The sequence below is a fragment of the Pseudorca crassidens genome, chromosome 15 (assembly GCF_039906515.1).
Source record: "Pseudorca crassidens isolate mPseCra1 chromosome 15, mPseCra1.hap1, whole genome shotgun sequence".
NCBI classification, from domain to species: Eukaryota; Metazoa; Chordata; class Mammalia; order Artiodactyla; family Delphinidae; genus Pseudorca; species Pseudorca crassidens.
The window spans coordinates 79,116,625-79,131,562 of NC_090310.1; the positions used below are offsets into that span (position 1 = coordinate 79,116,625).

At 48.0% G+C, this 14,938-nt stretch overlaps 2 protein-coding genes across 6 annotated transcripts in view; both read right to left on the reverse strand.

Moving 5' to 3' along the window:
- The window catches only part of NFATC2 (nuclear factor of activated T cells 2), a 187,654-nt gene extending 179,722 nt beyond the window's left edge, over positions 1-7,932 (reverse strand). Inside the window, exon 1 of the mRNA XM_067708473.1 lies at positions 4,466-7,932. The gene's annotated coding sequence lies outside the window, so the exon portion shown is untranslated. The remainder of the gene's footprint in view (positions 1-4,465) is intronic.
- A 145-nt stretch (positions 7,933-8,077) lies between these two features.
- Positions 8,078-14,938, reverse strand: part of ATP9A (ATPase phospholipid transporting 9A (putative)) — a 133,310-nt gene continuing 126,449 nt past the window's right edge. For all 5 annotated transcript variants that reach the window (XM_067708464.1, XM_067708463.1, XM_067708467.1 and 2 more), the window contains 2 exons: positions 14,053-14,256; positions 8,078-12,767 (listed from right to left, as the gene is read on the reverse strand). In XM_067708464.1, coding sequence (XP_067564565.1) covers positions 12,631-12,767; positions 14,053-14,256 — 341 coding nt within the window. In that variant the 3' untranslated portion in view covers positions 8,078-12,630. The remainder of the gene's footprint in view (positions 12,768-14,052; positions 14,257-14,938) is intronic.

Sequence of the window (14,938 nt, forward strand, 5' to 3'; positions counted from 1 at the left end):
GCCAGCGCTGATGTTGGTTGCGTGCAAACATGGAGCTGTGACTGATACAGGATGGCTTTATGTGTTCATGCCCCATGCCGGGCGTTTCACATACATCAATACATATATTTCTCCCAACAAGTATTATCAATGAGGGACTGGGCACACGTATACTCAGACACATACTCATTTCACAGATGAAAAACCTCAGGTTCAGGGTGCATTATTTGTCCAGCATTTCATAATTAGTAAGTTAATAAGTCAGGTCTGGAATATAAGTGTATCTTGCGTTCCTTATCTGTCAAATGAGTTTAATGCCACTTAAACCACACGGTTACTGTGAGGACTCAACAAGACAATACAGGTGGAAAACACAGCATACACACTCCCATTTGGAAGCCATGTAGCTCTTAGAAGTCCTTCTTGAGAGGCATTTCCTGGGTCCAGTGGAGATTCTCTCAAGAATTAAGAGAGCTTTCTAATGGGTTGATCCAGCCTCCAAAAGCCACAACCCTGGACTTGGAGAAAGAAATCAGTCATACTTGGGGCAAGCAATGTGGTCTGGGGCATGAGCCACATCCTTGACATCTCTAGTGATGGGAATCCCAGCAGGTCCACTGTCTAAGCTGGCCTGCAAAGTTCAGAAAGCAGCAAGTTCTGGCATGGAGACAGGCCCGGGGGGTAAATGGATGCCTTCCTGCTAGACGACAATACTCACTTCCTGCCACTCATCAGCACTGGCCACCATTGCTCTTCTTTCTCTTCCTCGATATGCTGAACACTTCCTGCCACAGGGCATTTGCACGTGCTATTTCCTCTGCCTCAAACACTCTTTTTTCATATCTATGAATGCTGGTTCCCCTCACCTTTCAGGTTTAAGCTCCAAATTCACCTATTCAAGGATGCTGTCCCTGGCTACCAAGTCTAAAATAGCCACACACACTCCTCACCCCTATCCCACTCCAGTCTCCCTAATGGCATCCTGATTTAATTTATCACTGTGAAATGCAGTTACCTTATTTGTTCACTTCACTTATTCACTCCACAGTTATTGAACACTCATCATGTGCCACCTTTTTCTAAGTACCCAGAATAACAAATAAGTCAAAGAGCAAACATTCCACCGGACGATACTGAAAAGAACGCTCCCATAGCACTGAGTGCCGAGGACAAATACAGCAGGGTAAGGGGCTACAGGATGACAGGGCTGCAACGTGAGTGGGGCGGTCAGGTAAGGCCTCTCTGAGAAGGGACATCTGAGCAAAGACCTACATGATGCTTGTTTGTTTCTCCGTCTAAGACAGAAGGTACTTCAGAGAGCAGGCGCCATGGAGGTCACATCCTCAGTGCCTAGAAGCTGCCTGGCTCCCAGTAGGTGCTCGTGGATGTCGAACGGTGCCTCCAGACAGCCCAGGGGCTCTCTTCCCCAGTGACAATATCCCTGCAATGACTCATGACTCGAGGCCTCTACCCCATCCCAGGACTGACTCTGCTCATAATTAGAAGGTGGGAACAACCACAATGACAGCAGCTAGAAAATGTGGCAATTCCCTGGGAACTGCTATGTCAGGAACGGAGGTAAGGAGGGTCCTTGGGAATGATGAGAGTCAGATAAACAGAGCATTCGTCATCTTCACTGACATTTCTCAACCTCTCATGACATACCATAAAGGAATGCAGCTTGCTGGACAGACTCAGGCTGTTGCTTTTACTGGGAGCCTTGAAGTTGAGGGTTAAAGCGGATTATAGCTCCAAAAAAGCAGCTGCCTCTAAGACCACAGACCTGGGTTCCAATCCTCGCCCCACCTCTCACCTAGGAGCTGTGTCACCTTGAGCCAGTCACTGTATCTCTTAAAACCTTACCAGTAGAAAAGATAACGACCGTCTCCCCCTCTTCAAAAACATTCTGTATGTGAAGCACTGTGCATAGAACCAGAGCTGCTGTTGAACCAAGACCCCACATACCAGACTAAGAAATGATCTGATGCAAAGGAGAACCACAATGAGATAGCACAATGCACCCACCACAGTGGCTAGTATGAGAAATATTGACAACAAAGAGAATGAATTGACAAGCTACAGGTGGGGGGGGGAATTTTTTGCAAATCACGTATTCAACAACATACTTCTATCCAGAACATATAAGGAACTCTCAGAATTCAACAGTAAGAAAACAATCTAATTTAAATGGGGGGCAGGGGGAGGGGGTGGGACATGAACACCTCACCAAAGAAGACATGTGGGTGGCAACCAAGCACATGAAAAGATGTTCAATGTCATCGACAATTAGAAACATACAATTAAAAATCATGAAGAGAGACCACTGCACATCTGTCAGAATGGCTAAAACAAAAGGACTGACAATGCCAAGTGCTACCAAGGATGTGGAGCAACTGAAATGCTCATGTGTTACTGCCGTGGGATGCAAAAACAGCGCAGCCGCTCTAGACACAGTTTGGTAGGGTTTGTCTTTTAACAGACTTATTAAGATATGTTATGTACTATAAAATTCACCCATATGTGGTGTATAATTGTGTTTTAGTGTGTGTACAGTTGTGTAACCATCATCACAAGCTAATTTTAGAACTTTTTCACCATCCCCAAAAGAAACCCCCTACCCATCAGAAGTCACACCCATCCTCTGACCTTCCCCAGCCCTAGGCAACCAGTAATCTACTTTCTGTCTCTATAGATTTGCCTCTTCTGGACTTTTCATATAAATATGTAATCATACAACATGTGGCCTATAGGGACCGGTTTAATTCACTCAGCGTAATTTCAAGGTCCATCCATGTTGTAGCGTGTGTCAGTATTTCATTCCTTTTTATGGCTGGACAGCATTCCACAATATGGATAGACCACATTTTGTTTATCCGTTGAGCAGTTGTTTGCACTGTTTGGCGATTGTAAATAGTGTTATGAATATTTGTGTTGCTATGTGACCCTGCTTCACCCTCAGTCTCTCTCAATGATGCTTTTCTCATCTGCAAAATGAAGATGGTAACACCTCATAATCACAGAATGAGGGGCAGGTGGGAAAGCACTTTGCAACCGTAAAATGCCATGACACAGCAAGGCCCACTTTTTCAAGTCAGGTTCCTGAATCTTCCAGAATCCACTCTTAAAACTCAGTGACCACAACATTGTAAATCAACTACATTTCAATAAAAATTTTAAAAAAAGAAAAATTCAATGACTTAATGCCACCGAACCGTATACTTTAAAATGGTTAAAATGGTACACTTTGTGTATATTTTACCAGAATAAGAAAACAAACTCAAAGTCACCACGGGCCAGGTCCTGGGCTGGAAGAGGACAAAACGGGAAGTCAGTTCCTCCCTAGCCACCTCTCCACATCCCCTAAGAGCAAAGCCAGTGAGGAAGCACCACCCACGTGGGCTCCAGTCACCCCCTCCCCCCTCACTTCTCTCAAGCCTCTTGTTTTTTTTTTCAAACTCAAGCAGATTTTGCCTTCTGCTCTATTCATGAATTTGTTTTCATGTGAAAAAAATGTGTTAAATGATTTGCCAATTCAATGACTGCCTGCCTCTCATTCTCCATCCCAAATTGCGGAGTCAGTGGAGTTTGAGGGACGTCCTCTTTCTCCTTTGGCTACATCTACCCCCAGCCCTGAAGGGGTGTAAGCCCCAGGTAGGGGTGCCCAGGCCAGTTCAGCATAAGGTGGGCAGGTTCCTGTCCCACGCGGGGAACAGGAGCCGCTCAGAGCAGGGCAATTTAAAGGGAAAGCACCTGCAAAGCCAAGGAGAGGTGAGCAGAGTCAAGGTGGGGTATTGCCTCTGTGCCCAAACTTTGAACTCTTTTAAGGACTCTGTCCAGACGGGTGACCTCAGTGTTCGGAAAAAACATGCACGTGAACCCATCTCTATGAAGGACTTCGAGCATCGGGGAGACGGCCCCCCTCCATCTGCAGCCCGCCCTCCCTCAGAGGTCTCAAGGGATGACAACAGCTGTGCCATGAGCCCCGTTGCTGGCTCTCACAGGTGGTGTTCCCAGTCCTAAAAACAGGCAGGGGACTGAAGCTCAGAGACTCTAAGGAATCGGCCCCATATCACTCAGTAGGTGTGGGACTGGGTATTTAAACCAAGCCTGTCTCGATTCCAGCTGGGGCCATGGCACGGCGCCCTCTGCTGCCTCCCCCTACCCCCCGCCAAATTCCAGCCCGTCTCCTAAAATGTCATTGCATTCATTTCTACTCCCGCCCACCATTGGGCCCAGAAGAAAGGTAGTGCATTCTCTTAGCGTCTCCCTTAAGTATGAAGCCATTTTAGAGCAAAAGTCTCCACGTCTGCATCAGGCAGCCTGGCTAGCGGGAGTTTTTCTGGCCTGATTTTCTCTAATTCTGGTGGTGATGAGCTGCCTAATAAAATTATGCTAAGTTTTGTGCACAGCGAGTAGCATCTTACATGCTAATTACTGGCCACGTCTTTGAAGAATTCCTGTGCGATTTCCAGGGTAATCAACTCACCTCTTTCCTTGGATCTGATCAGTAGTTTGGGCAAACTGGAGCCCCCGGCCCCGGCCCCACTCGAATCAGCAGGGCTCTGGATGTCGTTAGCTACTCCAATTGCCTTCTACAAAATCTGTTTCACATAAAAGGACAAATGAGAATGAGTATTTGCCCATCTTTAAGACACTAACTACATTCTTTTCCACAGCCTGTTCTCGTTATTATTTCTCTCTTCAGGAGGAATTTGAACACAGCCTGAGTTCCCGCACGCAGTTCATGACTGCAAAGCGCTTCCTCTTCGAAATCCGACCCAAGTGGGCATATTCTGGAAATGTGGCAGCTTCGAAGAACGTGACCCAGTTCATTCTTCTCTATTGGTTCTCCCTCCAGACTCACCTTCTAAGTCGGAGGTGGCCGGCTTTCCAGGGCTCGCCCAAGAACAATCACCTCTGCCCACTGTGCCCCAGGCAGGGCTGAACAGAGACCCTTTGTAGTATTTGCTGGAAAAGCAAGAAGAAACTTCATCCAAGGACCGCCTTCTTCTCCTCTTTATATAATAGTTAGTGTCGTTTATGCCAATAAAGTCACGCAGAAATACTGGGCATGGCAGTGGGTTGATTCCAATGGGAGGGGTCTCGCCTCAACCCCCTTGGAACACAGAGGTGGAAACAAAGACAGGAAGGGATGGGTCAGTGAGTAGCAGGGAGAGAGTGAACTGGGGCCCCTTGGACAGAGTTCAGGTTCTGACACAGTTCGTGGGCCAACTTTAATAACGCTCGTTTGGTTCTCATACAGCACTCAGTCTGAATGCCATGGACTGCAGGCCCTACCTGCCTCCCCGCCCCGCCCTCACCTCCTCCAACCTCCCGCTTGGTCTCAGCACTCCGGCAATGTGCCCGCCTTTCTGCTCCTCCGACACGCCCAGCCTTTCCAACCCCAGGGCCTTTGCATACCCTGCTGCCCAAACACCATTTCCCCCAGAGCTTCCCACAGTTCCCTTCCTCTCATCCTTCAGGCTTCTGCTCCAGTGGTCCATCCCAAAGGCCCCTTCTCTGACCCCCATCACTTCCTCTATCCATACTTTAACCTAATCACTCTCTTCTTCTCCCTCTCCCTGCTTTCTTCAGAGGACATTAGAGTCTGTATCTGTACGTCCACTGTCTCTCCCACACACAAGAAGATAATCACTATGAAGGGCAGGAACTGTCCCTCTCGCTCTCCACTGCTGCTTCCTGCCCGAAGAACAGTACCCAACACACAGTAGGTGCTCAGTAAATATTTAGTGAATGAATGAATGAATACATCAGCATATTCCACACAACTCCCATCCCTCTTTCTGGATTCTGCAATCTTCCTTGAAGGAAAAAAAAATATTCCTGGGCTTATCTGGACCCAATAAAAGAAAAAATGTTCTTCTCTTAAATCTCTTGAAAATGAACAGCAGAGGCTTAGGAACACGAAGTTCTCAGTGTAAGCAAACAGACCCTGCAGGCTGAGTTCTAAGAAATGAGACCTGGCTGGTCACTGAGCATAGGGTGTGGGGCTGGTGACTTCACATATGATTCAGTTACCCCCAAATTTTAAGGGGAATCCATTTCAAAATCAAAACCTCAATAGGGAAAGTGGAGGGTGGCTCTGCTTTGGCATTCTTACGAGAAGGCAGGCCTTCTGAAAAGATGCTACGTTGTAGATAACTCATCCACAAAAGGGGGAGCAGGAGGGAAGGGGAGAAACCCCAGGATCGGGCATACTTCTCTGCTAAGGCTTCAGATGAAAACCGATCCGGGAGTGCGTGATCCTCCAAAAATCTGCCAGCCCCCAAAGTACTTAAGTTATCCCTCCAACCACAGCCACATGGAGAACGAAATTAAATCCCACGGAAAGATTTGACTTTTTTTTTTTTTTTAACATTATGCAATGTTTGGATGAAAAAGGGGGGGGGGATATCAGAAGAAGAAAAAAAAAAAAACTCATCGTTTTCCCAGAGTTTAGCAAAGCTATTTCTAGCTTTTAACGATACATTTCACCATCACTTCAAGGGTAGTTTTGAGAGGCGCAAAGGAGGGACTGTTCTGTTATGTAACCCATTTAAAGTAGGAAATTAGCAAGTCCTGAATGAATTCTGTTACTGTGCTCCAACTTGTGGAAAGTTTGGAGCGACTACGGTTCTATTTTGAGGTGAGCAAATCCATCATTTACAGATCAGCTCACAAATACTGCAGGGTTTCATGTCACCCTGAAAAGTTTCGTAACAAAAACAGTTAAAGTACTTGAGGTGTTGGGACATTTCGTCTCTAAACCTTATGAGCCTGAAGAGTGCGGAGGGCAAGGATTCCCAGTTGCCAATTATTCAAAAATGCAAATATCTGAGATCAAATAAATATTCATCTCATCCCCGCCCCCATCTTTTTTTCTTTTTTCTTTTTTTTCCCCAAGCTAAGTCCAGCAAAATAGTCTGGTCAACAACATAAAAAGAAATGTCTGTTTTTAACGGAGCCGCTGGCCATGAAATAAATTCTGAAGCTATGAAAGCAGCGTCTTGAAACATAACAGTTAGGTATGCTGGGCCCGCCAGGCTGGAGAAAACAGGAAACAAGAAATGTCTTTTGATCCTCAAGTTCCCCCTAGCGGCTCGGATGGAGGAGTGTCTGCACATTCATGGAATTTCACAGCAGGTAAAAGCGGTCTGAAGACTTTACATCGACGGCACGCGGCTAAGGAAAAGTACTGCCCTCTGCTCTTGAGCGCATGCATCCTCCACGTGCCCGGGGAGCCGCTCCTGACTGAGGCACAGCTAATGTACAATCTCCTCTCGACTCCATAAACTGAGAACGGCCCTCTCAGCGGAGAGCCAGGGAGAGGAAGCCAGTAGCCCGCACTGCAAAGAGCGGCTAATTAAAACATTTGGCCAGTTGGATGTATAATCAGCTTCTTGAGACGAGTTTACAGCTGCTGGGCTCCTTTGGAAACGAAGACAGACTCTTACAAACGGCAAAACTGACGCTCGCAGATTGTATGTAGGTTTCTCAACCTCAACACTTTTGACGTCGGTTTGAATGATCCTCTGCTGCGGGGCTGCCCTGTGCAGTCTTCATTAGATGCCAGCAGACCACCACCCCTCCAAGTTGCGAGAACCAAAAGTGACTTCAGACATTGCCCCATGTCCCCTGCAGGCCACAGTCACCTCTGGCTGAGAATTACCAGATTAGATGAATAAAATACCATGTCCTCTGTATCCTATACAATAGATTAAAAACCTCTTTTCCCTAAAACTTAAGTGACTGGGTTCCTAAATCTTCTATCACTTGATTATAAAAAAAAAAATCTATACAAAGCAGTCAAAGACTGGGTGTATAAATACAATATGAATCATAAAATATGTTCGCTTTTTTATATAGATCACTTTTGGAAATTCTAACATATCTGGAATAGACAACAGTACAGAATAATAAATAATGCATGGGTTTGGGGGTTTTTTTGGCTGAAATTAAAATATTCTTTACCTGGAGAAAAAGCTATTTACATTTTATGTACCATGAGATACATACAACATAGCATTATAATAACAAGCTCTCATTTTGACACCAGAGTTTCACGTCCTTGCACAAATTAAAATGCTCCCCAAAGGCATAAAGTACACAAGTTTTATTGAGCAACAGCAACGGGCCACGCTGGCAGACAATGAAAAGAGAACCGCTCAGAATCTCGCAGGATCACATGTGTGTCATCACAGGATCAAGAATTTAAATCATCTGGGAGCTCCTGCTAAATTAAAGCTCTGTACTATCACTTCCCTCTAATCAAAAAACGCTGTCCTGGTGAGTATTTGCCATGAGAATTACAGATAATCTACTAATGAGGACGTCAGAGTCCCGGAGGAATTCACAGTCAGCCCCATGGCAACACAATAATAAATGAGCCACAATTTTTGTTTTTTTGCAAATACCACGCCCCCTCCCCACCTGCCCCCCAGCAAACACACTGTTCACTGACATCGCCCAGCGACACCAACAGACTGTGTCTCCAACCAATACTGTGACGGAGAAGACAGATTCCCAGGAACGCCGCGCTGGTGTGAGAAGACGCTGAGCATCTCCAAGTACTGCAGTGCTGCTCACGTGCTTATCGGTTCCATCCAAGAGCATAATATAGATATTTTTCCAAGACACAATGGACTTAATTAATGGAAATATTTCCTAAGACATATATATAAACAATCAAATAAAAAGCTTTATGTTAAAAGAAGGGGGGAGAAATAAAGTCTGTTGTCTTTGCAAAGCTCCTTGTATATTTCTTAATGAAAAACAAAACTGTGAGTGATAGGATTTTAACGCAGTGAAAACCAAGTATGTCTTCAAAACACTTGAGGTGACATCACATACTCACACATACACACGTTGCAAACACACCAAAAAGATCCAAGATCAAAATGGCTGATAGGTGTTGGCCTTAAGTAAGATGGAGCAGAAGAACACGTAGGTCCCATCTGCAATTCTCGCGCAGGTTTAAAATGCTGCCCCATAAACGTGCAAGGGCATTCCTATCCCCACCCCGGGAAAAACAAAACAAAGTATAAAAGCAAAAGTCTAAAGAAAGAAAAACAGGCATGATCGTGTCAATTTCCAATGAGCACAAAAGCCCAAAATACATTCAAAAGTACTGTCACAGGGCCTCCCTGGTGGCGCAGTGGTTGAGAGTCTGTCCGCCTGCCGATGCAGGGGACGCGGGTTCGTGCCCCGGTCCGGGAAGATCCCACATGCCGCAGAGCGGCTGGGCCCGTGAGCCATGGCCGCTGAGCCTGCGCGTCCGGAGCCTGTGCTCCGCAACGGGAGAGGCCACAACAGTGAGAGGCCCGCCTACCGCAAAAAACAAAAAAAAAACTGTCAGCATAACCTAAATTTTCAGTGGAAAACATACGGAGGAAAGGGTAAGCAGATGTTGGTATTTAAGATCACTGCTACGAAAAAGGGTTTCACTTAAGGGAAGCGAGTCTGGGATCTGGCTATAATAAAGCTGAAAGTGGGAGGAAGCCCAGCTCTGGGCCTCCCAGCTCCAGGTGGCTGTAAACAGATGGTCTGCTCCCATCTCAAGATGCTCCCTGGGATGCCCTTCGTTGCTTTAGGGTGAAGTCCTCCACCCCAAGCAACCCAAATAAGTGCAGCTGGTCTCACGGAGCACCGTAAGCAACACACACACGTGTGTGCACACGGAGCACCGTAAGCAACACACACACACGTGTGCACACTCTCCAATTAGCACTGAAACGGGCAGATGCAAGAGATCACTCAAGATGGAGACACTTGTCTGGTCATTTTCCTAGAGAAAGGGAGGAAAAAAGAGACACCAAACAGATTCCTCGCTTTCCCACACACACAACCATCACCAAAAAATATAATAAAAAGAATCATCAAATAATATAATTAAGTTACTCTGACAGAAATACCTAATGTTGTCAAAGCGCAGGGGGAGGTGTAACTTTCACTTTGAGGGAAGTGTTTAAACAGCGCTGATGGTGTGCCAGGGGCCTCTGGCTGCCGGAGACTTGGGGCCACTGAGTTCCAAGGCGAGGGGACCTCCAAGGCGTCAACGGTGTTTCCCAAGTTCCTTCCAGACTGGTGAACGGAATCCTTATGCTTTTTAGGAATTCAGCAGTTTCCTTAAAATGGCTTGGATTTCTTGTCTGCGTCTTTGTCTTCTCCCCACAGCTAAGCTAACACGGGACGTGCCTGTGTACGCAGATCCTCTGTTGGGATTATGGGCTGATGTGAGCACGTCAGGATCGTGTACACTCAGCTGACTCGTGGCTCCCGCCACGTGGGTCTCCAGAGTTTGAGACGCACACGTGTGTTTTCCTAGACACTCCGGACCCCGGAAGGCGGTGGGAGCAGGCTGCCCCCTGGCAGGGTGGCTCTCCAACACGGTCACGGTCCCCACTTGCATTTCAGTCCCTCTCACCCTTGGCCGCCTCCACCAGGGTACGGTCGAAAGGCAGAACGAGGGGGTCTGTTGACGGCACAAACGCACCTGCGACCTCCAGGCACAGCTTCTTCTGCTCCTCTGGGACGCTCTCTCCCTCCCAGATGCCAAGCAAGAGTTTAGGTGTTGACTTTCAAAGTCAACCCAAGCACCTCGATCAAAACTGGGAATTAAGGAAAAGACCAAAGAGACTATCTTCCTTCCTTGTCACTGCTGGAAACCTCTAAAAATTTCCATGAGACCTACCTGTAGGAGCCATCACCTGTCTGTGAACAAGGTCAAGTTCAGGGTTTGAGAGCTGGGAGTAGAAGTACCTTTAGACTTCCAGTTATACAGGCAGACTTCCAAGAAGACACACAGGTACAAAAACGCTGAGCACAACGTCCTCTCACTCCACCTCTGAAATCACATAAAATCACCCAGCAAAGACGTCAGACCTGCTCGCCCCTTCTCAAAGTTTTGGACAAAGATCCCCTTCCTGAATAACCATTCATTCAATACAACATTTACTTCCCGTAAATGTTTTCTATGTGGTAGAAATGGCTGGGACAGAACGGGAAAAATCCTGCAAAACTGCAGAATCTTGAAACTAAAATAGAAGTGACGTCATAGCCAATTGCGCAGCGCCTGCAACTTACTGTCATTCTATAAAGTTTTAAAAGGGCAACAGAAATGCACGAGCCTATCGAGTGCTCCAAAGTCAAGGGCCTCGTGTCCCCAGCTCTCCAAGAGCAGGCTTACCCTGGAGCGGTAGCCATAACTTACAGCTCTGAAGCACATGAAGAAGAACCAGGCTGAAGGGCTGGAGGGTATGTACTCATAAAGAATTAACCACAAATCTAAGATCTCGAGCACGATCGGCTCTTGCAGACCCACCAACCCAATCCTCTGGCACACACATGTGGCTTCTGCCAGGAGAGACTTGAAAACCCAAGAAAGCTTTGCCGGGCCACATCCAGCGCCTGAAAATGCTCTTCTTCCCCTGAAACAAGAAGCCCCAGCTTTATAGGAAACACACATGCGTGGGCCCCACCCTGGTAGGGAGAGGACTCTCTACTCCTGGCTGCCTTCCAGCGAGTTCCCCTTGAAATCTGTAGGCAGCGCAACGGAGCCCAGACCCCAGAGCTGCAGCCCAGGCCTCCTTCCACCGGGGCTCCTCGCTCGAAGCTGCCACTGATGAATGGCAGCGTGCTAAGACGCCTCTGCCTTTGTCACTGTGTCCTCAGTAATTCCTCCTAACAGGAAACAGATTTCTGTGGACGTAAAGAGCCCCAGTCCCTGACCTTTCCACTTCAGACTCAGAGGGTCTGAGTCACATGTGCTACGTTGCCTAAAGAATTAGCTGAGTCTCTTGTCACACTGTCGACACATTTAGGGGCCGTTCAGTGGCACGTTTCCTGCTAAAACAACTCTGCTGAAAATGTCTCAGAGTGTCCTCAGATAGCCACAGGCTTTGTAATTGTTACCAGATCCGAACAAAGCAAGATAACACCTTTGAAATTCTTTTACGAGGTGACAGGTGATGTTAACTCCAAGGCCACAGATGCTGAATTGGAGGAAGGATAACGTACCGGATTTACGGTTCTCTCTCTCTTCTGCTCTCTTCTCACGTGGTTTTCTGTAACCCTAGGAATCCAGTGCCGTTTCGATAAGCAGGGCTGCCTTAGAGAGGACATTTAGCATTTCCAAATTGAGATTATTGTCTGGTTAACTTTTTACCAAATGTCACCGTCTTTTCCCCCAAAACCTATACTGAGAGCTTTACCTTTCTCTGAAACCAGGTTTTTAAGAGCAGAACGACATAAAAGTGTACACACATTAGGACTGTTTAAAACAACAACCAAAAAACCCTCTACCGCCTTCGACTAGACAGAAACTTTTATCACATGACAACAACACTCAAGCCATAAGGAAGCCTGCACAGTGACCCATGAACACACCTCCCGGCTGAGTCACCGCTTTTCACACAGTCACATTCACTCGACTGTGAATCACCAGGGGCTCAGACCCCCGTGTGGGGCCCTCTTAGGCGCCATCCTCCTGTTTATTCGGTGTCGGGCTCCGTGGAAGCGCAGCGCCTCTTCCTATCAGAACTGCACGTGGGAGCCACCACTGCACAATCCACGGGTGGTGGTTAACAGAAATGCAACTTGAACTCTGTCCGCCAGGAGAGTGCGGAGACCGGGGCCCTCTCCCGAGTGCACGGCCTAGGACGTGAGCTTCGAGTAGCTGGGAGGGGAGAACCGCCTTCGCAGGTACTTGAGGACATAGAGGGGCAGACAGCTGATCAGAGTGATGACAGACACTTTCCACAAGAAGGACAATGTGGCAATGAAGTACACGTCTGCAAGCAAACAGAAGACAGCAGTGAGCGGGCGGGAACGTGCCGCCCAGAGCCGGCGGGGCGGCAGGGCCATAGGAGGGGACGCAGGCCTCTCTCCCGCGGGGGATAGCACCCAGGCTGCCAGCCTGACTTCCCTTCCCTGTCTCTCTCCTCCTCTCTCTGACCTGCTTCTGGAGCTTCCGGACCTTCCGTGAAATGCTGTTTTCAACCACTCGGAAAAGAAAACTCTGGGCAAAAAAATCCCCCTTCCAAGTGTTTTTGATTTGGAATCTGACAGCTGGAGTTTTTCTTTCTAAACCCGGCAGAAAGTGACGCTCAAACACACAGTTCTTCCCAGCAACTTTTCCCCTTCGCCTCAGCAATGGTCACGGAAGCCAGAGCCGGGTCCGAGGGTGGTGCAAAGGGGGGCGGAGACCCCTCGTCAGGAACAGTGTGACCTGGAGGGGCGGGGAGCTCCCCTTCCTGCCGCCACACAGTGAGGCCTGCGGTTCCGAGGTTTTTGCAACAGAGGAGCGACAGCTAGTGATTTTCAACAGTACCGGGAGTGGATGCCTGGCAGCCGCCTTCCCTGCCTCTTGAGCACAGGCTGGGGGAAATGCAGCAGGCACTGAGTAAGCACCTACTAAGTGCCACGCCCAGGGCCCCAACCCTGGGCCCAGTCCTATGACTGGTCCACATCTAAGGTGACGACCAAAGCTTCATGAGGGCAGAGCTTGCATCTTCTAAGCCTCTGTGACTCCCTGGCCTCAAGCCACTGAGCGCACAGTAGGTGCTCACAAAATCTATTCAGAGAGACTTTTCAAACTAGTGTGAAACTGTTCTAAGACTTCACTTTTCACGGGAATGCTCCTTTTTCCTTTATCAAAACCTTCTTAAAGAGCGTTTACTGATAAGGAAGAGGCGTGATAGAAGATGCTTTCACGACAAGGCAGTTTCTCAAGCTAGTAACACTGGTAAGTCCTGCTGGACTGTCATTTACTCTCTGGATTCTCACCATCTCCATAGCTCCACGGAGCCCAGCACAGTGACCAGCTCCCTGGAGAAGCCCACTAGGTCCTGGCAGGACGGAACGAATCCCCTTCTAAGCCGGCAGGCACGGCGTGGTTTTAAAGAAAACACTCTACATTGAGATCATGCCCGCCAGCCTCAGTTCCAAGAAGCTGATTCTCAACTGCCACTTGTCCCAAGGGACGCCAGTGAGCAAAGGGCGGGCAGCTGAGTACCAAGGCCTGCTGGTAAGACCCTTGGACCTGATAGGCGGGCCCTAAGTGCAGGGGGGTCTCACCGATAAATTCGTGGAGGAACACCAGGGAGGCGATGTAGCAGGCCAGGCTGAGCAGCTCGGCCACCGTCATGAGCCAGTGCCAGGTCTGGATGGTCAGGGCCACCATCAGCAGCTCCGTGAGGATCAGCGACGTGAAGGAAATCGCCACAATGTGCACGAATTCCGACTCAAACAGCAGCAGCGCCCCGTACATGATGGTGCTTCCTGCAAGGCGGAGGGAAGTCTGGGTGGGGAGGGGCTTCTGCTGCCCACGCAGCCCGCCCTGCTGGGAGCCGACGCCTCCCCTCCTTCCCCACGGAAGGCTCACCCTGCTCACTCACATCTGACTCCTTTTGTTTTTCCCATTCAGACATGAAAGGTATCATTTGTTAAAGGAGGTTAATGAGTGGTACTTTACAGAGGTTTGAAAGACAGGCATCACATTCTAGTTTTCCTATGTTCCCTTTTGGCTGTATATAAGAGAGAGTTTATTTTTTTCTTAACATATTTATTGGAGTATAACTGCTCTACAAATGGTGTGTTAGTTTCCGCTGTATAACAAAGTGAATCAGCTATACATATACAGATATCCCCCTATCTCTTCCCTCTTGCGTCTCCCTCCCACCCTCCCTATCCCACCCCTCTAGGTGGTCACAAAGCACCGAGCTGATCTCCCTGTGCTACGCGGCTGCTTCCCACTAGCTATCTATTTTGCGTTTGGTACTGTATATATGCCCATGCCACTCTCTCACTTCGTCCCAGCTTCCCCTTCCCCCTCCCCGTGTCCTCAAGTCCATTCTCTATGTCTGTGTCTTTATTAATAGAGAGTTTATAATTGGATAGAGAGGGAGAGGAAGAGATAGAGAGGAAAAAAAGGAAAAGAGGCAGAGAGAGCAACTATCTGGAT